Here is a 26719-nt window from a genome sequence, read left to right on the forward strand (position 1 = left end):
TCTCTACCCCAGAGGGCTGTGGAAGCTCAGTCATTGAGTATGTTTAAAGCAGAGATTGACAGATTTCTAAATACCAATGACATAAAGGGATATGGGGATAGTGTGGGAAAAAGGCATTGAAGTGGATGATCAGCCATGATCGTATTGAATGGCGGAGCAGGCTCGATGTGCTGAATAGTCTACTCCTGCTCCTATGTTCCAAACCCTATCAGTATATCTTTCAAGTCCTTTCTCCCATGTGTTGAGCTAGCTTCTCTTTAAATGTATCTATGCTATTCCCCTCAACCACTCCCTGTGGACCTTAACAACTACTTGTAGTAGCAAGTTCCACATTCTCAACACTCTCTAGGTAAAGATGGGTAGCCTGAATTCCATTTTGGATTTATTAGCAACTATCTGATATTCATAGGAAATAGGAGCAGGAGTAAGCCATTTGGCCCATCTAGCCTGCTCCACCATTAAAACAGATCATGGCTGATCATCTACCTCAACGCCATATTTCCCCACTATCCCCACATCCCTTGATGTCATTAGCACCCAGAAATCTATCGATTTCTGTCTTGAACATGCTCAACTATTGAGCTTCCACAGCCCTCTGGGGTAGAAAATGCCACAGATTAACCACCCTTTGAGTAAATTCCTCCTCATCTCAGTCTTAAATGGCCTACCTCTTATTCTGAGACAGTGTCCCCTTGCTCTAGACTCACCAGCCAGAGGAAACATCCTATCCATATCTACCCTGTCACGACGTAAGAATTTTGTAAGTTTCAATAAGACCATCTCTCATTCTTGAAAACCATTAGTTTTGGATCCCCCAATACCTCATAACCGCAGCCAACAAGTGAATTTCTCCCATTAATTGTTTTAGCATCCAATATAAAAAAGACTTGCATTTATATAGCCCCTTTCACAACCTCAGAACATGTCAAAGCACTTTACAGATGATGAAATGCATTTGATGTGTTGCAACGTTGGAAACATAGCAGCCAATGTGTGCACAGCAAGCTCCCACAAATGAAATAAAAATGTTAATCTGTTTTTAAGCGAGGTTGGTTGAAGGATAAATATTAGCCAGGACACCAGGAGAGAACTCCCCTGTTCCTCTTGGTATAGTGTCGAGAGGTCTTTTACCTCCACACAAGGGGGGCTTTGGTTTTAACGTCTCATTCGCAAGACGACACCTCGGAAAGTGCAGCAGTCCCTCCGAACTGTAGTGAGGGTCGGCCTAGATTTTTAACTACAATCTTCCGACTTGGGCAAGAATGCTACCTGCTAAGCCATGGTTAACACCAAAGGAGCATCTGTATTCAGATCTTTTCCTTATTTGCACTGTTCCTTTCTGGGTCTACAGTGCAAATGCTTTGGTTGACCTCGGCACCTTGCAGGAAAGTCAGGCAGGTTTCCCACTCTCAAGTGTTACTCAGTGACACTGCGCCCCTCCCCATCGCCCCACAGTAGACCCAGTTAGTCGAACACCAGTTGAAGACAAATTCTTAGAATCCACTATTCAAGATAAAGTCAGTCAGCATTTAGAAATGCAACAGTTAATCAAAGACTGTTGGCACGGACTCATTAAAAACAAAAATAAAAACAGAAAATGCTGGAAATACTCAGCAAGTAAAGCTGCATCTGTGGAGAGAAGAAACAGAGATAACATTTCCGGTCAATGACCTTTTATCAGAACTGGAAAAAGTTAGAGATGTAACAGGTTTTTAAGCAAGTACAGAGGCAGGGAAAGTGGGGAGATGTGGGGAAGAACAAAAGAGAAGGTTTGTGATAGGGTAGAAGGCAGGAGAGATTAAATGATAAAAAAAGAGATGACGGTGCGAGGCAAAGGGAGATGGTAATGGGACAAGTAAAGACACAAAAGATGGGTCTAGGAGAGATGCAAATGAGAAAACCAGAATCATTACCAACAGTTGCCATCCAGAAAAAAAATTGGAGGCAGAAGTTATGATGTGCAATTGTTGAACTCAGGGTTGAGCCCAGAGGCCGTAAAGTGTCTAATCGCAAGATGAGTTGCTGTTTCTTGAGCTGATGTTGAGCTTTATTGGAACAGTGTAGGAAGCCGAGGACAAAGAGGCCAGAGTGGGAGTGGGCTGTCATTAAAAATGACAGGCGACTGGAAGCTTGGGGCCAAACTTGTGGACTGAATGGAGGTGTTCTGCAAAGCAGTCACCCAATCTGTGTCAGATCTTGTAGATGGTGCACTCTGCAGACACTGTGCAGCAGTGTGGAAGGAGTGAATGTTTCAGGTGGTGGATGGTGTGTCAATCAAGCAGGCTGCTTTGTCCTGGATGGTGTCGAGCTTCTTGAGTGTTGTTGGAGTTGCACCCATCCAGGCAAGTGGAAAGTATTCCATCACACTCCTGACTTGTGCCTTGTAGATGGTGGACAGGCTTTGGGGAGTCAGGTGTGAGTTATTCACCACAGAATTCCCAGCCTCAGATCTGCTTAATCAGAGTGTAAATGGTGAAGATCCCTTTAATACCGATCACCGTGGAACTGCCAGCTGTCCACTGGAGATGAAGCACAAAATCCTAGCAAGTTCAAAATAAAAACCTCAGCTTCCAACATAGCTGAGAAGGATAAAGGTTGATTTCTAAACCTGGACAAGGAGTGGGTAGTGTAGCAGCAATCTATGGGTAAGTTGCATGGTTCGATCTGGTTAAACTCTAGCAGTTCCCCTGCCCTTACTCAGAAAACTCTAAAGCTTGGCTCTAATGAACCAGACTCTACACTCAGGCTAATGGAAGATGTCTCCAAAAGCAAAGCGTGCACCCTGCCAAATACCAACACAAACTTTTTAAGGGGGTAAGATTTCTCAGTAGGTTGGTTCAGAGATTCTGATGTCTGGTGATAGGTCCCTGTATGTGTCAAACACCCAGCTAATCAAACAAAAAGAACTTTAGTTAAGGGACGATGGCAACAACAATAACTTGTATTAATATAGCAACGTAGCAAAGACATCCCAAGGTGCTTCACAGGAGCATTATCAAACAAATTTGACACCGAACCACAGAAAACGTTAGGAAGTAGGTTTTACAGAATAATGTAAAGGAGGACAGAGAGATAAAGAGCTGGAGAGGTTTGGGGAGGGAATTCCAGAGATTTGGGGCTTGGGCAGCTAACGATATAGCTGCCAACAATGGGACGATGAAAATCAGGGATGTGCAAGAGGCCAGAATTGGAGGAGCGCAGAGTTCTCGGAGGGTTGTAGGCTGGAGGAGATTACAGAGATAAGGAGGAGTGAGACCATGGAGGGATTTGAACCCAAAGAGAACAAAGAACAAAGAAAATTACAGCACAGGAACAGGCCCTTCGGCCCTCCAAGCCTGCGCCGATCCAGATTATCTAAACATGTCACCTATTTTCTAAGGGTCTGTATCTCTTTGCTTCCTGCCCATTCATGTATCTGTCTAGATACATCTTAAAAGACGCTATCGTGCCCGCGTCTACCACCTCCGCTGGCAATGCGTTCCAGGCACCCACCACCCTCTGCGTAAAGAACTTTCCACGCATATCCCCCCTAAACTTTTCCCCTCTCACTTTGAACTCGTGTCCCCTAGTAATTGAATCCCCCACTCTGGGAAAAAGCTTCTTGCTATCCACCCTGTCTATACCTCTCATGATTTTGTACACCTCAATCAGGTTCCCCCCTCAACCTCCGTCTTTCTAATGAAAATAATCCTAATCTACTCAACCTCTCTTCATAGCTAGCGCCCTCCATACCAGGCAACATCCTGGTGAACCTCCTCTGCACCCTCTCCAAAGCATCCACATCCTTTTGGTAATGTGGCGACCAGAACTGCATGCAGTATTCCAAATGTGGCCGAACCAAAGTCTTATACAACTGTAACATGACCTGCCAACTCTTGTACTCAATACCCCATCCGATGAAGGAAAGCATGCCGTATGCCTTCTTGACCACTCTATTGACCTGCGTTGCCTCCTTCAGGGAACAATGGACCTGAACACCCAAATCTCTCTGTACATCAATTTTCCCCAGGACTTTTCCATTTACTGTATAGTTCACTCTTGAATTGGATCTTCCAAAATGCATCACCTCGCATTTGCCCTGATTGAACTCCATCTGCCATTTCTCTGCCCAACTCTCCAGTCTATCTATATTCTGCTGTATTCTCTGACAGTCCCCTTCAGTATCTGCTACTCCACCAATCTTAGTGTCGTCTGCAAACTTGCTAATCAGACCACCTATACATTCCTCCAAGGATGAGAATTTTAAATTTGAGGTGCTGCTAAATTGGGAGCCAGTATAGATCAGTGAGTACTACTACAACGAGCCTTGATTTTACATTTGTTTTCACATACATAAAACTGTCGTTGGCTACTAGTCAGATAGTAGGAAGAAATGACCACATAACCACTAGATACATCTGATTTAACATACAGGAGTGCATGATTCTCAGGCTGGAATCTAATCTTGCTCTTGCTGACACTGTCTGAATCACCCTCTTGATTAGATTATAGTTGAGCAATCACTCCCTGCACCCTTTTACAGTCTGCAGAGGTATTAAGATCGGATTTTGCTGATCTCCTTCATTATACTTATCTTTCTGAGGCACACACACAACATGCCACAAAGCCACACCTGCAAACTGATCGCAAAAAATTAAACCATGCCTCTCCCTTATTCATCCCCTCACTCATCCATTACTTTAGAGTCACAGAGTTATACACACAGAAACAGGCCCTTCAGCCCATCGTGTCCGTGTTGGCCATCAAGCACCTATCTATTCTAATCCCATTTTCCAGCATTTGGCCTGTAGCCTTGTATGCTATTTATACGTGAGGGACTTTATTTTTTCCAATCTGCCAAAAAAGGAATCTGCCACCATGGCTGAGTGAGATCAGTGCACAGGTGAAGAGGTCAGACTGGAAAGGTATGGTGTTTCTTGCCTGCAGTTCCTGACATAGCAAGTTCTTAATCAAAGCCACATCAGTTGGGGAGAAAAGAACCAGCATAGGAGGTATAATAAGTAAGTTCGCAGATGACACGAAAATTGGTAGTGTCGTAAATATTGGGGAGGAAAGACTTAGATTACAGGATGATACAGATGGGCTGGTAAGATGGGCAGAGCAGTGGCAAATGGAATGTAATCCTGAGAAGTGTGAGGTAATGCATTTTGGGAGGACTAACAAGGCAAAGGAATATACAATGGATGGTAGGACCCTAGAAGGTACAGAGGGACCTTGGTGTACTTGTCCATAGATCACTGAAGGCAGCAACACAGGTAGATAAGGTGGTTTGGAAGGCATATGGGATACTTGCCTTTATCAGCCAAGGTATAGAATATAAGAGCAGGGAGGTTATGATGGAGCTGGAGTACTGTGTACAGTTCTTGGCACCATGCTATAGGAAGCATGTGATTGCACTGGACAGGGTGCAGAGGAGATTCACCAGGATGTTGCCTAGGCTGGAGCATTTCAGCTATGAAGAGAGACTGAAAAGGCTAGGGTTGTTTTCCTTAGAGCAGAGAAGGCTGAGGGGGAACCTGATTGAGGTATACAAAATTATGAGGGGCATTGATAGGTTAGATAGGAAGAAGCTTTTTCCCTTAGCAGAGGGGTCAATAACCAGAGGGCATAGATTTAAGGTAAGGGGCAAGAGGTTTAGAGGGAATTTGAGGAAAGAATTTTTCACCCAGAGGGTGGTTGGAATCTGGAACGCACTGCCTGAAGAGGTGGTAGAGGCAGGAACCCTCAACATTTAAGAAGTATTTAGATGAGCACTTGAAAAGCCATAGTATACAAGGCTACAGGCCAACTGCTGGAAAATGGGATTAGAATAGTTAGGTGCTTGATGGCTGGCATGGACACGATGGGCCGAAGGGCCTGTTTCTGTATAACTCCTGTATAACTCCATGACTCATAGGTTGAGCCCTCCACAACAGAAAGTGGAAGAACATCGCAAAGAGAGCCTCCACTTCAGAACATGCTCAAAAGCCCTGAGTGACCTGTTGTTGCTCCTGCCTGAACAGGACGCCCAATTGCAATCTAATTCAGCCTGTCAGGGAGGTCAGGGAAGAGGGAAATGAAATCTGTGACAAGGGAGCGGAACTTGTGGCAGAGGCTGAAGATGATATCTTTGATTTCCCCAAAACTGAACTGAAGGAAGTTAAGACTTCATCCAAGATTGGATGTCAACCAAGGGAGTCCACCAGTAGGGAGACAATCAATGGATCAAATGGGTGGTGGAAAGGCACAGCTGGCTGTCACTGGCATGTGTGGAAGTTGACCACTGTGTCTGCAGATGATTTTGCAGTGAAACAGCCTGTAAATGAGATCATGCTCAGAACAAGGGGGCATAACCTTAAAATGAGAGTTCTGCTGTTCAATGGGGGGGGGGGGGGGGTGGGGAGTGGGGGGGGGCGGTGATGTCATTAAGCAGGGTTTCACACAAAGGGTCGTGGAAATCTGGAACTCGCTCCCTCAAAAAGCTGTTGTGACTGGGGGCATGGTGGTCCACTGAAAATTTCAAAACTGAGATTGTTAGATTTATGTCAGGCAAGGGTAATAAAGGTTATGAGACAAATAGATTTAAGAAACAGATCTGTCACGATCTAATTGAATGGTGGAACAGGCTTGAAGGAGTAAATGGCCTACTCCTGCTCCTAGCATGGATAGATCTTGGGGACTCTGGAAGTGCCATGTGAGGGAGGAAGAAAAGCTAGTGCTGGAGATGCACTGACTATGATGGGGTCGGTAGTTGTGGATCGCGTCTGTGTAGGCCCCACACAGCTGGATAATAGGGGTGTTGGAAGAGGATGGCATAGTCAACTATACTGAACGCTGTAGAGGGGACAGAGAGGACAGTAGAAGGTAAGGACATGACTGAATTTTAAATTAATGCTTTGTTTTTGTTCACCACAATGGAGGAAGATGCAATACCAGAGATACACAGAAGACTGCAGTTTGGTGAAGGGAATATAGATTACAAAGGGGAAAGATTTAAAGGGATTAATATAAACAGAAAAATCTAATGGATAAAAGTGCGATTGAAGCCAGGAAAATCTCCACACCCAGTTCCCATCCAAAGATATTAAATATGGAACAAGTGAGGATGCTTCAGTGATAATCCGTCAGAACTCATTCAATGTGCCAATTGGTAGAAAACATTACATCTTATTCAAAAAGAAAGAAAGCGGCAAACCAAGAAACCAGAAGCCAATCTGGGAAAACCATCCACGTGAAAATTTGCTATAATCTATCACTGGTCACAGAGTCGGTGAGCACTTAGAAATGTATAAGCTGATTAGGGAGGGTCAGCATTGTTTAGTGAAAGGTAGATCATGTCTCACTGAGGTAACAGACTCTGACAGTCACTGAGGTGGTGGAGAGAGGATCAGCGGATGTTGTGTACATGGATTTTTCAGAAGGCATGAGATTCCAGACAACAGGTTGCTGTTTGCAACTGGTAGGTGTTACAGGCGCCTGAAAGTTCAGGAGCGACAGTCACTACTGTAAATGGATCTCATGCCCTTTACATGCCAGGATTGATTCACACTGTCCAAAATCTACTTGTACGGCATTGTTACCTCAGGTGGCTGCAACAATGACAGATAAACTGGATATCATGTCTCTAGGCATGAGCCCTCATGTGCAATTCTCCAATCTTTCGCTAGGTGGAACTGATGAACAATCTGGCAAGGTGAGGTCAATGACAAATAAAGAAGCTGGTTTATTTTTCAGAACATGTGTGACTGAACTGAAGCAGCAATTCCAGACCCTTCAACATCCCCTTCATCAACACAAAATACCAGCCCAAAGAGAAGATGGAATATTCACTCCTGGTCTTAGTTCCTTTCAGGTCTGCTTCTAGCTGGGAAAACTGACCTGCCATATTTTAATTCACAACTCAGGCTCAAACCTGGCTTCTCCCACCCTTTGTTAAAGTAGACTGCCATTCTGTCTCATCTCTCCCTGTCTGCAATCAAAAAGAAAAGCCTGCCAGGCATGCCCCTCTGAGCATCCAGGACCAGAGACTAACCTACAGAACGGGTGTGAGCTGTTTTATCAAATACTAAGACAAGCTAATGAATTGCTTGTGTACAGTCTATAGGGAGAAAAAACTCCTATTAACCACCTTTTGCTTTTTCTATACTGGCGTGAATAGATTTTGCTTTGAACCCCCAAAATTAAAAGTAACTCTTTTTCCAAATTCTTTCTATGGAAAAAAGATCTAAATAAAAAAATCCAAAACATGGCAAGATACATTGAATTGGAGATGGACTGGTGCCCATCTGGCTGGAAGGCATAAAAGACATTCTTGGATTAAGGGCAGGATTAATTCTTGGCCTCAGCTTATCCAATAACTCGGATTTGGCAATAGTGAAGAGTATGTCCGAGTTAGCCAATTAAACTGATCTAGGAGTTATCCTGAATTGTAAGAGAACAGATAGATTAAGCAGATGGGCAAAATGATGGCAGACACAGTTTTACATCAAGTGTGAGGTTCTTTATTTTAGAATAGGAAGAATACAAACTCAAGTACAGTCAAGCCTCATTCTCCTCTGCCAAAACCACACCCGCAGGATCAACCAGGAGACCAAAGATAACCCCCAGTTTATTTTCTCCACTACCATCTACTTAAACCCCTCTCCCCTGCTCCTCCAATAACAAGTGTAAAGAGGTTGTGGTGTGCTCAGAGATTGAGACCATCAGTTCAGCTGCCTTTACTGCTTTCCTCTTCCCTACCCTGCCAAACCTTCCCCAGACTCTACCCCTGCCCCAGCCATTTGTCCTGGAAGCCCATCTATTGCTGCCTTGACCCCATTCTCCCTAAACTGCTGACTGCCCAATCTGCCTTCCTGGTTCCATGCTAGCTGACATTGGAAATGGTTCCCTTTCCTCTCATACTGTCCCACTCACTTTTAAAACCCTGCAAATGACTTCCCCAACTCCAACCTCCAGTTCCTCTCCAAAATTCTCAAAAGGTTTGCCATCTCCCAGATCTGTGCTGATCTTTTGACTCCATGTAACTCCATGTTTGATTCTCTCCAATCACATTTCAGAAGCACTGAAAGGGTTCTAATCAAAATCACAAACTACATCCTCAGTGACTGTGATGTATTATCTCTTTCATCCTCGTCGACCTCTGACAACTACAACTTTTGACAAGGTCAAACATATTGTCCAACTCAGGTGGGATTGCACTTTTTTTTTAAAAAATTCATTCATGGGATGTGGGCATCGCAGGCCAGGCCAGCATTTATAGCCCATCCCTAATTGCCCTTGAACTGAGTGGCTTGCTAGGCCATTTCGAGAGCACGTAAGAGTCAACCACATTGCTGTGGATTTGGAGTCACATGTAGGCCAGACCAGGTAAGAACAGCAGATTTCCTTCCCTAAAGGACATTAGTGAACCAGATGGGTTTTTACAACAATCGACAATGGTTTCATGGCCATCATTAGACTAGCTTTTTAATTCCAGATTTATTAATTGAATTCAAATTCCACCTTCTGCTGTGGTGGGATTCGAACCCATGTCCCCAGAGCAATACCTGGGTCTCTGGGTTACTAGTCCAGTGACAATACCAGTATGCAACCGCCTCCCCTTCCATCTCTTACCTATCAAATTGTAGCCAAAGCAACTCGAGCAATAGCTTCTCTTCCTACTCCTCCACCGTTACCTCTGGAGTCCCAAACAGATTTGTCCTTGGCCCCTTCCTCAGGTTACCACTTGGCCATATCAGCCACATACATGGGGTCAGCTTTCACGTGCCCACCAAAGCCACACAACTGGTACCTGTCCACCATCTTTCATGACTCCTCCACCATCTCTCTGCTCCAGACTGCTTGTGTAATAAAGTCTTGGATGAGCCACGATTTCTTCCAATTAAGCACTGGGGAAAACCATACCACAACCCCATCCACATCTAAGGTCTTAGGCTGAACCAGATTGTTTGAATCTTAATATTCGATTCAACCCCAAGCTAAGTATTCAATCACTCACACTATCCATCACAATATGGCCTACTTCCACCTCTAAATTATCTGTCCTCTCATCCATGCCCTTGTCACCTAAAGACTTGACTATTCCAAAGCTCTCCTGGCTGTTTTCCCGTTCACCAGCCTCTGTAAGCATCAGCTCATCACCTATCATGCGCCAAGTCCTCTGACTGGAGAATTGAGGAGTCCTATTGCATCCAAACAGATTGGCCACCGGCATTAAACTTCAGGTGTCAGAAGCAAAACCTTGTGTATTTGAAAACTCAATATTTGGAAGAAAATGAAAAAAGTTTCCCTCTCCTTGCTATTTTTAGTTTCCCCGTCTATTTTAGTAAGCAGTGTGATGACATTATCTGCTGACAAGCAGCTTCTCTTGAAAACAAAAACTTGCATTCAGCTAGCACCTTATCGAGACTCTCAAACACCAAAAAGCACTTCACAGAAAATGAAGTGCTTTGAAGAGTGGTAACTGTTATGTCAGCCATTCTTCACAGCAAGATCCGACAAACAGCAATGAGATGAGTAGCAAATCGAGGTCGCCAGAGAGAGCGTTATTGGCCAGGGTGACAGGAGAACCCCTGCTCTTCTTTCAATTACACAAGGGATCTTTACATCTGCCTGAACTACTGACCATACAGAGATTGGGGCGGGCAATGGTGGGTGAAGAATGGTGGAGCGAGGGCCTCAGTTTAAATACCTTATCTGAAAGCTGGCACACCCAGCAATGCAACACTCCCTCTGTACTGCACTGGAGTGCTAGAACACAGCATGTGCTCAGACTGATGTGGGAGTGGAACCAACAGCCAGAGGCAAAAGCATGATTGTGCCAAGCGGACACAAAAGTAGCTTTCAATTTGAAACCTGGTTTTCCTTGGTAGATAAAAGACAGCTTTGGGGGACGTATAAATATCAGTAAAACCACCTGTTGAAGAATTGAATCAGTGGTTGTTTCTTGCCAATTTTCCCCCACTCCTTCTCCTGAAAGCTTGGACTCTGCACTGGAGTATGTTGACATGGAGCTTACTCAGAGCCTCTCATGTTCTCCAGAAGTGCTTCATAGACACTTAATTCTCTTGAAGTGATATTTTGTACATGAAGGTGCAATCCAGTTTGTGCAAAGAGGCCAGTAGCCCTCTAGTGCTGTGTCAAAATGAACACTCTACACAAGAGAGCCTAGAGCGTGTGCGCAGCCAAACACAGTGGCGCAGTGGTTAGCACCGCAGCCTCACAGCTCCAGCGACCCGGGTTCAATTCTGGGTACTGCCTGTGTGGAGTTTGCAAGTTCTCCCTGTGTCTGCGTGGGTTTCCTCCAGGTGCTCCGGTTTCCTCCCACATGCCAAAGACTTGCTGGTTGATAGGTTAATTGGCCATTATAAATTGCCCCTAGTATAGGTAGGTGGTAGGGAAATATAGAGAAGGTGGGGATGTGGTAGGAATATGGAATTAGTGCCGGATTAGTATAAATGGGTGGTTGATGGTCGGCACAGACTCGGTGGGCTGAAGGGCCTGTTTCAGTGCTGTATCTCTAAACTAAACTAAAAACTAGTCAGTACTGGAGGACATCACAGCCAAGCTTAATCCTGTCCTCACACAACATCCACTGGACAATCGGGAGCCAGGATAATGGGGGATGGGAGAATGGGGATTGCCTGGACAGTTGGTGGGGGGAGTGAAAGAGAAGTACAGTCAGGGCAGGCAGGATGAAGTGGCCATTCTGACAAAGGGAATATTTCTAATTAAAGGGAGCACAGCATGGGTTACAAAGGCTCACCAGCACTTGAATGTTTGAGGCTGCAGCAACCACAGGAATGGAGAGGAGACCTGGGAAGGCTGAACACCAGCATCCCTCTCTCACCTGGATGTCCTTCTGTGGGATCGGAGGGGCTGCAGTAAGGTGCGTTTTCCTGAGGATGGGAGGAAGAGGACAACCTCTCCAAGCAAGCAAATGTAGATGGAAGTGGCGGAGGAAGTCAGCAGAAATTTGCTATATCCAAGTTACAGACAGTGCACCATGAAGATTCAGGAAGGCATGACAGGTGAGTGGCCTCTCATTTACAACTGCCAAGCCCCACACTCTGGCTTGCCCTGCATTCTCCTGGACAGCTCTCCTCAGGTCAACACGCCTTGCAGCTCCACTCATTCCCCTCTCTGCAGACACTTCCCAACCCCATCTGAACAAGCAACGGTCACACTTGCCCTTAGCCCTACTAGCCTCTCACACCCATGTCTCACAGTCACCCTCCTCAAATGGTGTCCTTCCCTACTCTCCACTCAAGCTATTATGAACAATCACACTTTTCTGCTTTCTCTCCTTGTAGAAGAGAGCACACAACTTGAAGAGAGGCACAAACCCAGGAGATGGAGGCCTTCCATTAACACGCACCTTGTCAGCCATTGGCAATGCATGCCCACCTGCTCCACTGGGAAAGAGGTCTTATTCCAGGCAGATGTCAGCAGCGACCTGTCGCGAAGGTATGAACATCCTGAGCCACTGGTGCTCAGACATGTCAAGAGAGCTGATCGTCTGCCTGTAGACCCTTCTGTTGGACATCTTCCCTCCTTCCAGCTGGATTGTGGTCCATCCTCACTGCCCTATGGAGGGGCATCCAGCTGAAGAGGTGGCAACTCCTCCTGCTGCTGGAGATAGTGTGGAAGTATAAGCAGCTCCCAGACCATGCTGAAGGCTGGTAGCAGGAAAGTACAGCTGAAGGTGAGCGAAGTACTTGACATCTTCCAAATATCAGTCAAGTAATGAAAGCACTCTCAGAAGAACTAATTTGAACAGCACCCTCTCATCTGGTGATGGCAGGAGCTCTTCAGTGTGACTTCAATCTGCACATAACTGGGTAAACCTAATGAACACTAATGCTGTGGAGGACGAGTTTCTGGAGTGTGTTAGGGATGGTTTTCTAGAGCAGCATGTTGAGGAACCGACTAGAGAACAGGCTATTTTAGATCTAATGTTACATAATGAGAAAAGGCTAATTAATAACCTTGTTGTAAAAGAACCTTTAGGGATGAGTGACCATAATATGATAGAATTTTACATTATGTTTGAAAGTGAAGGAGTTCAATCTGAAGCCAGGTTGTTAAATTTAAACAAAGGAAATTATGAAGGTATGAGGGGCAAATTGGCTGAGGTGGATTGGGAAAATACATTAAAAGGTATGACAGTACATAGGCAATGGATAGTCTTTAAAGAAATATTACATAGTTAACAGCAACTATACATTCCTTCAAGGCACAAAAACCCCAAAAGTAAAGGCAATCAACCATGGATAACAAAGGAAGTTAAGAATTGTAAAAGGTTAAAACAAAAGGCCTATAAAGTTGCCAGAAATATTAGTAAACCTGAGGATTGGGAGGATTTTAGAATACAGTAAAGGAGGATGAAGAAACTGATAAAGAAAGGGAGAATAGAATATGAATGTAAGCTAGCAAAAAACAGAAAAATGGACTGTAAAAGCTTCTATAGGTATGTAAAAAGGAAATATTTGGCGAAGACAAATGTGGGTCCATTACAGGCAGTCAGGAGAATTTATAATGGGGAATAGAGAAATGGCAGAGAAGGCAAATGATTACTTTGTGTCTGTCTTCACTGAAGAAGATACAAGAAATGTCCCAGAATTAGAGATCCAAGGGATTAGGGAGAATGAGGAATTGAAAGAAATTGGTATTAGTAAGAAGATTGTATTGGAGAAATTAATGGGGCTGAAGATTGATAAGTCCCCAGGACCTGATATGCTACATCCCAGTGTTGAAAGAAGTAACTATGGAGATAATGGATGCATTGGTGATCATCTTCCAAAGTTCTACAGATTTTGGAACGGTTCCTGCAGATTGGAAGATAGCAAATGTAACCCCACTATTTAAGAAGGGTGGGAGAGAGAAAACGGGGAATTACATCAGTCATTGGGAAAATGCGATCATCTATTCTAAAGGATGTGATAAATGGACACTTGGATAATAATGATCTGATTGGGCCTAGTCAACATGGATTTATGAATGGGAAATCATGTTTAACGAACCTGTGGAGTTTTTTGAGGATATTACAAACAGAATTGAAAAAGGGGGGTCAGTGGACGTGGTATACTTGGATTTTCAGAAGGCTTTTGATAAAGTCCCCCTAAAGAGGTTGGTTAGCAAAATGAAAGCACATGGGATAGGAGGTAATATACTGGCATGGATTAAGGATTGGTAAACAGGCAGAAAGCAAACAGGAGGAATAAACGGGTCATTCTCACGTTGGCAGGCTGTGACGAGGGAACAATGCTTGGGCCCCAGCTGTTCACAATATTTTTTTTTATTCATTCATGGGATGTGGGCGTCGCTGGCCAGGCCAGCATTTATTCCCCATCCCTAATTGCCCTCGAGAAGGTGCTGGTGGGCTGCCTTCTTGAACCGCTGCAGTCCATGTGGGGTAGGTACACCCACAGTGCTGTTAGGAAGGGAGTTCCAGGATTTTGACCCAGCGACAGTGAAGGAATGGCAATATAGTTCCAAGTCAGGATGATGTGTGACTTGGACGAGAACTTGCAGGTGATGGTGTTCCCATGCATTTGCTGCCCTTGTCCTTCTAGTTGGTAGAGGTCGCGGGTTTGGAAGATGCTGTCTAATGAGCCTTGGTGCATTTCTGCAATGCATCTTGTAGATGGTACACACTGCTGCCACTGTGCGTCGGTGGTGGAGGGAGTGAATGTTTGTAGATGGGGTGCCAATCAAGCGGGCTGCTTTGTCCTGGATGGTGTCGAGTTCCTTGAGTGTTGTAGGAGCTGCACCCATCCCAGGCAAGTGGAGAGTATTCCATCACACTTCTGACTTGTGCCTTGTAGATGGTGGACAGGCTTTGGGGAGTCAGGAGGTGAGTTACTCGCCGCAGGATTCCTAGCCTCTGACCTGCTCTTGTAGCCACGGTATTTATATAGCAACTCCAGTTCAGTTTCTGGTCAATGGTAGCCCCTAGGATGTTGATAGTGGGGGATTAAGCAATGATAATGCCATTGACTGTCAAGGGGAGATGGTTAGATTCTCTCTTGTTGGAGACGGTCATTGCTTGGCACTTGTGTGGCGCGAATGTTACTTGCCACTTATCAGCCCAAGCCTGGATATTGTCCAGGTCTTGCTGCATTTCTACACGGACTGCTTCAGTATCTGAGGAGTCACGAATGGCGCTGAACATTGTGCAATCATGAGTGAACATCCCCACTTCTGACCTTATGACTGAAGGAAGGTCATTGATGAAGAAGCTGAAGATGGTTGGGCCGAGGACACTACCCTGAGGAACTCCTGCAGTCATGTCCTGGAGCTCAGATGATTGACCTCCAACAACCACAACCATCTTCCTTTGCGCTCGGTATGACTCCAGCCAGCAAAGGGTTTTCCCCCCGATTCCCAATAACCTGAGTTTTGCTAGGGCTCCTTGCCATACTCGGTCAAACGCTGCCTTGATGTCAAGAGCAGTCACTCTCACCTCACCTCTTGAGTTCAGCTCTTTTGTCCATGTTTGAACCAAAGCTGTAATGATGTCAGGAGCTGAGCGGCTCTGGCGGAACCCAAACTGAGCATCACTGAGCAGGTTATTGCTAAGCAAGTGCCGCTTGGTGGCACTGTTGATGACACCTTCCATCACTTTACTGATGATTGTGAGTAGGCTGATGGGGCGGTAATTGGCCGGGTTGGACTTGTCCTGCTTTTTGTGTACAGGATATACCTGGGCAATTTTCCACATTGCAGGGTAGATGCCAGTGTTGTAGCTGTACTGGAACAGCTTGGCTAGGGGCGCGGCAAGTTCTGGAGCACAGGTCTTCAGTACTATTGCCGGAATATTGTCAGGGCCCATAGCTTTTGCAGTATCCAGTGCCTTCAATCGTTTCTTGATATCACGCGGAGTGAATAGAAATGGCTAAAGTCTGGCATCTGTGATGCTGGGGACTTCAGAAGGAGTCCGAGATGGATCATCAACTCGGCACTTCTGGTTGAAGATTGTCGCAAATGCTTCAGCCTTATCTTTTGCACTGATGTGCTGGGCTCCCCCATCATTGAGCATAGGGATATTTGTGGAGCCACCTCCTCCAGCTGGTTGTTTAATTGTCCACCACCATTTATGACTGGATCTGGCAGGACTGCAGAGCTTCGATCTGATCCGTTGGTTATGGGATTGCTTCGCTCTGTCTATCGCATGCTGCTTACGCAGTTTGGCACGCAGATAGTCCTGGGTTGTAGCTTCACCAGGTTGACACCCCATTTTGAGGTATGCCTGGTGCTGCTCCTGGCATGCTCTCCTGCACTCTTCATTGAACCAGGGTTAGTCTCCTGGCTTGATGGTAATGGTAGAGTGGGGAATATGCCAGGCCATGAGGTTACAGATTGTGGTTGAGTACAATTCTGCTGCTGCTGATGGCCCACAGCGCCTCATGGATTCCCAGTTTTGCATTGCTAGATCTATTCAAAATCTATCCCATTTAGCACGGTGGTAGTGTCACACAACACGATGGACGGTATCCTCAATGTGAAGGCAGGACTTCGTCTCCACAAGGATTGTGCGGTGGTCACTCCTATCAATACGGCCATGGACAGATTCATCTGCGGCAGGCAGACTGGGGAGGACGAGGTCAAGTATGTTTTCCCCTCTTGTTGGTTCCCTCACCACCTGCCGCAGACCCAGTCTAGCAGATATGTCTTTTAGGCTTCGGCCAGCTCGGTCAGTCATGGTGCTACCGAGCCACTCTTCGTGATGGTCATTGAAGTCCCCCACCCAGAGTATGTTCTGTGCCCTCGCCACCCTCAGTGCTTCCTCCAAGTGCTGTTTAACATGGAGGAGTGCTGACTCATCAGCTGAGGGAGGGCGGTAGGTGGTAATCAGCAGGAGGTTTCCTTGTCCATGTTTGATCTGATGCCATGAGACTTCATGGGGTCCGGAGTCGTGTTGAGGACTCCCAGGGCAACGTCCTCCCTACTGTATACCACTGTGTTGCCACCTCTGCTGGGTCTGTCCTGCCGGTGGGACAGGACATACACGGGGATGGTGATGGCAGTGTCTGGGACATTGTCTGTCAGATATGATTCCGTGAGTATGACTATGTCAGGCTGTTGCTGGACTAGTCTGTGGGACAGCTCTCCCAACTTTGGCACAAGCCCCCAGATGTTAGTAAGGAAGACATTGCAAGGTCGACAGGGCTGGGTTTGCCGTGGTCGTTTCCGGCGCCTAGGTCGATGCCGGGTGGGCCGTCCAGTTTCATTCCTTTTTATTGACTTTGTAGCGGTTAGATACAACTGAGTGGCTTGCTAGGCCATTTCAGAGGGCATGTAAGAGTCAACCACATTGCTGTGGATCTGGAGTCACATGTAGGCCAGACCAGGTAAGGACAGCAGCTTTCCTTCCCTAAAGGACATTAGTGAACCAGATGGGTTTTTACAACAATCGACAATGGTTTCATGGCCATCATTAGACTTGCTTTTTAATTCCAGATTTATTTATTTATTTAGAGATACAGGCCCTTCGACCCACCACGTCTGTGCCGACCAACAACCAACCATTTATACTATTCCTACACTAATCCCATATTCATTACCACATCCCCAGCATTCTCCTACCACCTACCTACACTAGGGGCAATTTACAATGGCCAATTTACCTATCAACCTGCAAGTCTTTGGCTGTGGGAGGAAACCCACGCGGTCACAGGGAGAACTTGCAATCTCCGCACAGGCAGTACCCAGAACTGAACCTGAGTCGCTGAAGGTGTGAGGCTGCGGTGCTAACTACTGCGCCACTGTGCCGTCCAATTTATTAATTGAATTCAAATTCCACCTTCTGCTGTGGTGGGATTTGAACCCATGTCCCCAGAGCAATACCCTGGTTTTCCGGGTTACTCGTCCAGTGACAATACCACTACGCACTGTGCAACGTATTTCTTAAATGGTAAGAGATAAGAAAGTGTAGATGTACAAAGGGACCTCGAGTCCTTATCGATAAGTCACTGAAAACTAACATCCAGGTGCAGCAAGTAATTAAGACGGCAAATGGTACGCTGGCCTTCATTGCAAGAGGATTTGAATCCAGTAGTGAAGTCTTGCTTCAATTGTATAGAACCTTGGTTCGACTGCACCTGGATTACTCTGTGCAATTTTGGTCCCCTTATAGAGAGTCATCGGCCCACCGAGTCTGTGCCAACCATCAACCACTCATTTATACTAATCCTACATTAATCCCACGTCCCCACCTTCCCTCAATTCTCCGACCAGCTACCTACACTCGGGGCAATTTACAATGGCCAATTTACCTATCAACCTGCAAGTCTTTGGCTGTGGGAGGAAACCGGAGCACCCGGCGGAAACCCACGCAGACACAGGGAGAACTTGCAAACTCCGCACAGGCAATATCCAGAACCGAATCCGGGTCGCTGGAGCTGTGAGACTGCGGTGCTAACCGCTGCGCCACTGTGCCGCCCTAGGAAGATATTATTGCCATAGAGGGAGTACAACGAAGGTTCAGAAGACTTGTTCAGGGAAGGCGGGACTATCCTATGAGGAGAGATTGGGGATACTAGGTCTGTATTCTCTGGAGTTTGAATAAGAGGTGATCACATTGAAACCTACAAAATACTTAAAAGGATAGAAAGACAGGGTAGATGCATCCAAGATGTTTCCTCTGGTTGGGGAGGCTAGAACTAGGGGACACAATTTCAAAATAACGGTACGGGGAAGCCACTTAGGACAGAGATGAGGAGAAATTTCTTTACTCAGAGGGTTGTGAATCTTTGGAATTCTGCAGCCCAGTGGGCTGTGGAAGCTCAGTCATTGAGTATGTTTAAATCAGAGATTGACAGATTTCTAAATACCAATGACATAAAGGGATGAGGATAGTGAGAAAAAGGCATTGAAGTAGATGATCAGCCATGATCGTATTGAATGGCGGGGCAAGCACAATGGTCTGAATGACCTACTCCTGCTCCTATGTAACTGATCAAAGCCTTCACAGCTTGTCAGTTTCACTGGAGAATCTCCTCCCATTATGCACTTGCCTTGGTGACCCTGGAAAAGTGCAGACACAGCGTGGACCAGTGCACTGTTGGGAAGGAAAGAATCCGGGGTTAAAAAGGCTCTTCATTGCCTTTTTCATTGGCTGGACGCAGAACCCGCCCTGGGCAAAGCCAAAAGAGGGCAGGGTGTTGTCCGGATCCCAACCAGACATCAATTTCCTGGACTTTACCACTCTGTGCTCGCTGGAGCTTGCCTCCACTGGACTCAGAAAATTCTGCCCATCGTTTCCCCGAGCTGGAGTTTCTAGAATTAGGGGTCATGGCCTCAGGATAAGGGGTCGGTCATTCAGAACTGTGATGAGGAGAAATTTCTTCACTCAGAAGGTTGTGAATCTTTGGAATTCTCTTCCCCAGAGGGCTGTGGATGCTTGGTTGATAATTATATTCAAGACTGAGTGTGATAGATTTTTGGGCACGAAGGAAATCAAGGGATATGGAGTTAGGGACGGGAAAGTGGAGTTGATGTAGAAGCTCAGCCATGATCTTACTGAATAGCAGAGCAGGTTCAAGTGGGTCATATGGGCTACTCCGGCTCCTATTTCTTATGCACCATAGGAAGTCAAAAAGCTAATAGCAGAGGGACTGGCCACATTTTAAACATTGTTAGATTGGCAAAATTTTTCCAACGGACAGCAGGGTTTTCAACAACGGTGTAAGATTATAAACCAGATAACAACAGACCCACTTAGTCTATCAGTTGGCAACAAATTCTTAGAATCCATCATTCGAGATAGAGACAGTCAGCATTTTGAAATACAAGGGTTAATCAGGGACTGTTAGCATGGACTAATGAAAGCCAAGTTGTGTATAACAGATTTACCTGAGTTTTTTTTTTAAGAATTGACTGATAGGACAGTTTAAAGAGAATAGAGAACATGTAGTGTATATGGATTTTCACAAGATGTTCAATAAGATGTCTCACAAGAGGCTTGTTATAAAACATCAGGTGCATGTTACAAGAGAAAACATGAGAACATAGATAGAATGATAATTGATGGACAGGGAACTACAGATTACATTAACAGATGTTGTTCAGAGTACAGCAAGGTTGCAAGTGATGTATCCCAGGATCAGGGCAAGGTCCAATTTTGTCTGGGTCAATATTTACATCAACAAGCACGAAAGCACAAGTAAACCGGTCATTTTTTTTCACGGGATGTGGGCGTCACTGGCAAGGCCAGCATTTGTTGCCCATCCCCAATTGCCCTTGACAACAGAGTGGCTTGCTCGGCCATTTCAGATGAGATTTAAGAGTCAACCACATTGCTACGGGTCTGGAATTACATGTAGGCCTGACCAGGTAAGGACGTTGGATTTCCTTCCCTAAAGGGCATTAGTGAACCAGTTGGGTTTTTACAACAAATGACGATAGTAATGGTGCCGTGAAACTGAGATTGGCTTTCAATTCCATATTTTTTATTAATCAATGCTCGAGCTTCCCATGCACAAATTGGCTACCACATTTCCTACAACACAACAATAAACTTCAAAAGGATTTAATTGGTCATGAAAGGCACTATGGTAAATGCAAATCTTTCATTTGAACACCAAGTTTGCAGATTACAAGGACGGTTTACTCCACCAGCATCATGGAAACAGATTAATTTTACAAGAAATAAACAAACAGAATTTATACAAATTTTGAAGTAACTAGACATTAGTGCAATCAACACCCTAGCCTGAGACTTGGTTATACACTAAAATAAAAGCAAAATACTGCAAATGCTGGAAATCTGAGGAAAAAATCAATAAATGCTGGAAATGCTCAGCAGGTCCGGCAGCATCTGTGGAGAGAGAAGCAGAGCAGTTCTGCTGACGGGTCACTGACCTGAAACTTTAACTCTGCTTCTCTCTCCACAGATGCTACCAGACCTGCTTGGTTAGAGAACTTGGAATGAACCCACTCCACTTTTGCCACATGCTGCACAGCCTTTTCCAAGCAGGTAAAACCATATGGCTAATGAAATATGAAGTGGCCTTCTTAAATTGCTATGCTCTATCCTTTGCATAACTGACCTTTCACTCATTCATACAACTGAAACTGGTCATTTTGTCCCCACGCCTTCTACTTACAGGAGTGCCTAATGAAACAGATATATTGTCAGTATCAAATTCAAAAGCTACGAGTATGATTCCTTTATAAACAGGCCCTCCACATTGCCTGAAAATCGCATTAACAGTACCCCTGCCCCCACTTACCGGTTACTGTCAACAGTCACCTTCGCCCTCTGATGCTCGAGTCTCCCCCCCGTCCCGTGATAACAATAGTCCCTTCCAAAAGAGAAAAGTTCTTTGGGATTTGTAGTCAAATCCAGCAGCTCCTACCGTTTATTTAAACGGGTATTAATCAGAAGAAAAACTACAAAATTTCTAACCATTAAAAACAAAAAAATCCCAGCACTGTTTTTACATTAAATTTACTACCCTGAATTAAGACTACTCACAATAGATAACCCTTTCAAAGAGGTTTATTGCGAAAAACCTTAATGCAAAAAAAAAAGGAATTACGGCTCCCGTAAGCCTTTGCGGGTGACAAGAAGCTTGGACGCAGGATCAGCGGGGCCGAACAACGGACGTCTTACGTCAGACGCAGAAGCAGCAGAGAGGCCGCCGAGCATCACGCTGCACGGCGTGATGTCAGACGCAAAACGCATCAAAGGGGACGCTGCGTGTTGCGTCGTGATGTCAAACGCACGGCGGTGGCAGCAGCGGCAACTTTTTTTTTAGAGAAAATGGCGTTGACGAGGTTGGTGTTTGTCTGGGCTTTTTTTCCTGATTATTCGGCTGCTAGTTCTGTGCCGGATCCCAGAAAAAAATATATATTTTTCTTGTCGTTGTAATGAAGGAGGGTGGACGCATCTATGTGTCTGGAATCTTCCTTGTGGCTCGGGGCAGATTCCCACTAGGCCTGCCCAAGCCTCGCCTTTGCCTGACTTCTAGCCCCGGACTAAGGAACTGAGAAACGTCCGGAAGTGTGTGGAGGGCCGCATGCGCCTTGTGTTGTTGTGCTGGTGGAAAAACTCATACTTGGGAGTCACTTTTATTTATTGTTTTAGGACAGGAAAGTTTCAAAATTTAAAGGGAATGTGAAATGTTATAAGCCCCAGTTACTAGATTGAGTAGGGGGGTGGGATTACCTGTTGTGTGGATGTTTTTTGTTCCTTAAAATATTGTCAAGTTTTGGCTAAAGGTTTTTATCTTTTTAATCCCTTTGGTTCTTTGTGTATAAATCTTATGAATATACCATTTAATTGCTCTTATGCAGATGTTTTGCTGTTTAAACCCTTGTGGTTTGTTTAATTAACCAACTATGATGAGGTATGTAATGCCTATGGTGTTAACACATAGTCGCTGCCATGGTAACCCCACCCCCACCCCAAAGCCATAAAAGTGCACACACTGGAGATCATTAAAAATGCATTTTTTGGGGGGGAAAAAATAAAGTAATATGAGTAGGTAGGGAGAGAGCGAATAGGTGACTTCCAGACAGTCAAGAAGAAATAGGCAGGTAGTGCAGGAGACCCCTGAGTGCATCTCACTCTCTAGCAGGTATTCAGTACTGAATCCTAAGGACGTTAATGGATCATCTGGGGAGTGCAGCCAGAGGCAAGACCATGGCACTATGGGTGGCTCAGCTGCACGAGAGGGCACAAGGAAGACTGGAATAGCGATAGGAGATTCAATAGTTAGGAGAACAGGCAGGTGTTTCTGCGGCCGCACATGTGAATCTAGGATGCTGTGTTGTCTCCCTGGTGCCAGGTCAAGGATGTCACTGAGCAGCTGCAGAGTATCTTGGGCCCCTGCTGTTCACAACATATATCGATGATTTGGATGTGGGGACCAAACGTAATATTTCCAAGTTCCCGGATGACACAAAACTAGGTGAGAATGTGTTGTGAGGAAGATGCAAAGTGCCTTCAAGGGGATTTGGACAGACTTAGTGAATGGGCAAAAACGTGGCAGATGGAATATAATGTGGAAAAATGTGAGGTTGTCCATTTTGGTAGGAGGAACAGATGTGCAGAGTATTTCTTAAATGGTAAGAGATTAGAAAGTGTAGATGTACAAAGGGACCTGGGTGTCCTCATCCAGGTGCAGCAAGCAGTGAAGAAGGCTATTTGTAAGTTAGCCTTTATCGCAAGAGGATTTGAGTAGTGAAGTCTTGCTTCAATTGTATAGAACCTTGGTTAGACCATACCTGGAGTACTGTGTGCAGTTTTGGTCCCCTACCCGAGGAAGGATATTACTGCCGTAGAGGGAATGCAACAAAGGTTCACCAGACTTGTTCCGGGATGGTGGGACTGTCCTATGAAGAGAGATTGGGCAAACTGGGCCTGTGTTCTCTCGTTTCAAAGAATGAGAGGTGATCTCATTGAAACCTACAAAATACTTAAAGGGATAGACAGGATAGTTGCTTCCCCATGGTTGGGCAGTCTAAAACCAGGGGGCTCCATTTCAAAATAAGGGGAAGCCATTTGGGACTGAGATGAGAAATTTCTTTACTCAGAGGGTTATGAATCTTTGGAATTCTCTACCCCAGAGGGCTGTGGAAGCTTAGTCATTGAGTATGTTTAGAGATTGACAGATTTCTAAATACCAGTGTCATAAAGGGATATGGAGATAGTGTGGGAAAAAGGCATTGAAGTGGATGATCAACAATGATCGTATTGAATGGCAGAGCAGGCTTGATGGGCTGAATGGCCTACTCTTGCTCTGATGTTCCTGTGTTTAATTGTCCACCACCATTCATGACTGGATGTGGCCGGACTGCAGAGTTTGGATCTGATCCGTTTGTTGTGGGAGTGCTTATCCTTGTCTATTGGAAACTGCTTTCGCTGTTTGGCATGCATGTAGTCCTGTGTTATAGCTTCACCAGGCTGACACCTCATTTTTAGGTATGCCTATGCTAGGCCATTAAGTTACAGATTGTGGTTGAATACAATTCTGCTGCTGCTGATGGCCCACAGTTCACGGATACCCAATTTGGGTTGCAGGATCTGTTCGAAATCTTTCCCATTTAGCACGGTGGTAATGCCACACAACACAATGGTGGGGTACCCTCAACATGAAGACAGGACTTCGCCTCCACAAGGACTGTGAAGTGGTCACTCCTACCAATAGTGTCAGGGACAGATGTTTCTGCAATAGCTAGATTGGTGAGGACGAGGTCAAGTAGGTTTTTCCCTCTTGTTGGTTCCCTCATCGCCTGCTGCAGACCCAGTCTAGCAGCTATGTTTGTGCTCAAGTTCTCAATCATTAGCTATGCCTGAACGGCAATTGGCTGCCTTGGGACCTGTGCCTTCATTGGAAAAGGCCTGGATGTACAGGTGAGGGTTATGGTGATGTGTGTGCATGCAAGGAGTTAATGAGTTTAATTGCCAAAGAAGAGAAATGTAGTCAGAAAGTCAATGTGCTGTGACTATACCATCAACTGGGCTGTTTCTTGTGCCTATTTTCATGATGAAATACGTTTCGTTTACAAAGCCAACTAAACATTCACCAAAGACATAGCCAATCTCTATTTTCTGTTATGGTGAGAAGCAATCTTACTGGATTTATCAAGGGATTTGCAATTTAAAAGATAAATTAATGTTGAACATTTGATAAATCAATGCTCTGAGTAATTTGTACTGGTTGTTCTCAGATACAGGAGTTCACAAGGCTGAACTTGTCCCAGGAATGACCTGCTGAAATCTTTTAGTTCACCTGTCAGTCCACCAAGTAGTGACTTTCTTGTAAGCTCGGTGCCAGGTTTGTCTCCCAGACCTGGCTGTCGCACAGCTGCACCTGATATCTGGTGCAGCACATAACTGAAAGGAATGTCTTCTTTGGGAAAATAGCCCAAATCTGTCAGATCTTGCATACCTCCACCCTTTTTTAATTTGTTCATGGGATGTGAGTGTCACCAACAAGGCCAGCATTTATTGCCTTCCGCATAGTGTAGGTACACCTACAGTTCTGTTAGGGACGGAGTTCCAGGATTTTAACCCAGCAACGATGTAGGACTGGTGATATCGTTTGAAGCCAGGATGGTGCATGACTTGGAGGGGAACCTGCTGCCCTTCTCCTTCTAGATGGTTGCTGGTTTGAAATGTGCTTTTGAAGAAGCATCTTGCAGATAGTGTGTGTCAGTGTTGAAGGGAGTGAATGTTTAAGGTGGTGGATGGGGTGCCAATACGAACTAGGAGCAGGAGTAGACGATTCGGCCCCTTGAGCCTGCTCCACCATTCTATAAGATCGTGGCTGATCTTTTGGTCAACTCAACTCCACTTTCCTGCCTACCCCTGCTACCCTTTGATTCCCTCAAGAATCAGTCTGCCTCTGCCTTAAAAACATTCAATGACCCTGCTTCCACCGCTCTCCGGGGAAGAGAGTTCCACAGATTCATGACCCTCTTGAGAGAACAAAGTTTTCCTCATCTCTGTCTGAAATGGGAGACACCTTATTTTTAAACTGTGCCCCTGGTTTTAATCTCTCCCACAAAGGGAAAGATCCTTTCAAGTCAAGTCCCATCAGGATCTTGTATGTTTCAATAAGATCTCCTCTCATCCTTCTAAACTACAATGAATATAGACCCAACCTCTCCACCTTTCCTCATAAGATAACCCTCTTATCCCAGGAATTAGTCGATTGAACCTTCTCTGAACTGCTTCCAATGCAGTTCCATCCTTTCTTAAGTAAGGAGACCAAAACTGTACACAGTACTCTAGATGCATGGCAGATGGCATAATGTGGATAAATGTGAGGTTATCCACTTTGGTAGCAAAAACAGGAAGGCAGATTATTATCTGAACGGCTATAAACTGAGAGGGGAAAATATGCAATGAGACCTGGGTGTTCTCGTACACCAGTCGCTGAAGGAAAGCATGCAGATGCAACAGGCATGGTATGTTGGCCTTCATAGCAAGAGGATTCGAGTACAGGAGCAGGGATGTCTTGCTGCAATTATACAGGGCCTTGGTGAGGCCACACTTGCAATATTGTGTGCAGTTTTGGTCTCCTTATCTGAGGAAGGATGTTCTTGCTATTGAGGGAGTGTAGCGAAGGTTTACCAGGCTGATTCCTGGGATGGCGGGACTGACATATGAGGAGAGAATGAGTCGGTTAGGATTATATTCGCTGGAGTTCAAAAGAATGAGGGGGGATCTCATAGAAACCTATAAAATTCTAACCAGACTTGACAGGGTAGATGCAGGAAGGATTTTCCCGATTGTGGGGGAGTCCAGAACCAGGGGTCATAGTCTAAGGATATGGGGTAAACCTTTCAGGACTGAGATGTGGAGAAATTTCTTCACCCAGAGAGTGGTGAGCCTGTGACATTTGCTACCACAGAAAGCAGTTGAGGCCAAAACATTGTATGTTTTCAAGAAGTAGTTAGATATAGCTCTTGGGGCAAAAGGGATCAAAGGATATGGGGGGAAGCAGGAACAGGTTACTGAGTTAGATGATCAGCCATGATCATAATGAATGGCGGGGCAGGCTCGAAGGGCTGAATGGCCTACTCCTATTTTCTATGTAGATGTGGTATCACCAATGCCTTGTACACCTGTAGCAATACATCCCTACTTTTATATTCCATTGCCCTTGCAATAAACAACAGCATTGCATTTGCATTCTGAATCACTTGCTGTACCTGCATACTAACTATTTGTGTTTTGTGTACTGGGACACCCAGATCCCTCTTCACTGAGTTCTGCAATCTCTCT

At 45.3% G+C, this 26719-nt stretch overlaps 2 protein-coding genes across 5 annotated transcripts in view; one reads left to right on the top strand and one right to left on the bottom strand.

Annotated features, from left to right (window-relative positions):
- adck1 (aarF domain containing kinase 1) overlaps positions 1-21522 on the bottom strand; it is a 586674-nt gene extending 565152 nt beyond the window's left edge. For 2 of the 4 annotated variants that reach the window (XM_068038603.1, XM_068038599.1), the window contains exon 1: positions 21213-21522. The gene's annotated coding sequence lies outside the window, so the exon portion shown is untranslated. The other 2 variants (XM_068038600.1, XM_068038601.1) reach the window with 2 other exon arrangements.
- A 139-nt stretch (positions 21523-21661) lies between these two features.
- The window catches only part of snw1 (SNW domain containing 1), a 35261-nt gene continuing 30203 nt past the window's right edge, over positions 21662-26719 (top strand). Inside the window, exon 1 of the mRNA XM_068038605.1 lies at positions 21662-21759. Within this exon, the coding sequence (XP_067894706.1) occupies positions 21746-21759 (14 nt within the window). The 5' untranslated portion in view covers positions 21662-21745. The remainder of the gene's footprint in view (positions 21760-26719) is intronic.

Source organism: Heterodontus francisci, chromosome 9 (genome assembly GCF_036365525.1).
Source record: "Heterodontus francisci isolate sHetFra1 chromosome 9, sHetFra1.hap1, whole genome shotgun sequence".
NCBI lineage: Eukaryota > Metazoa > Chordata > Chondrichthyes > Heterodontiformes > Heterodontidae > Heterodontus > Heterodontus francisci.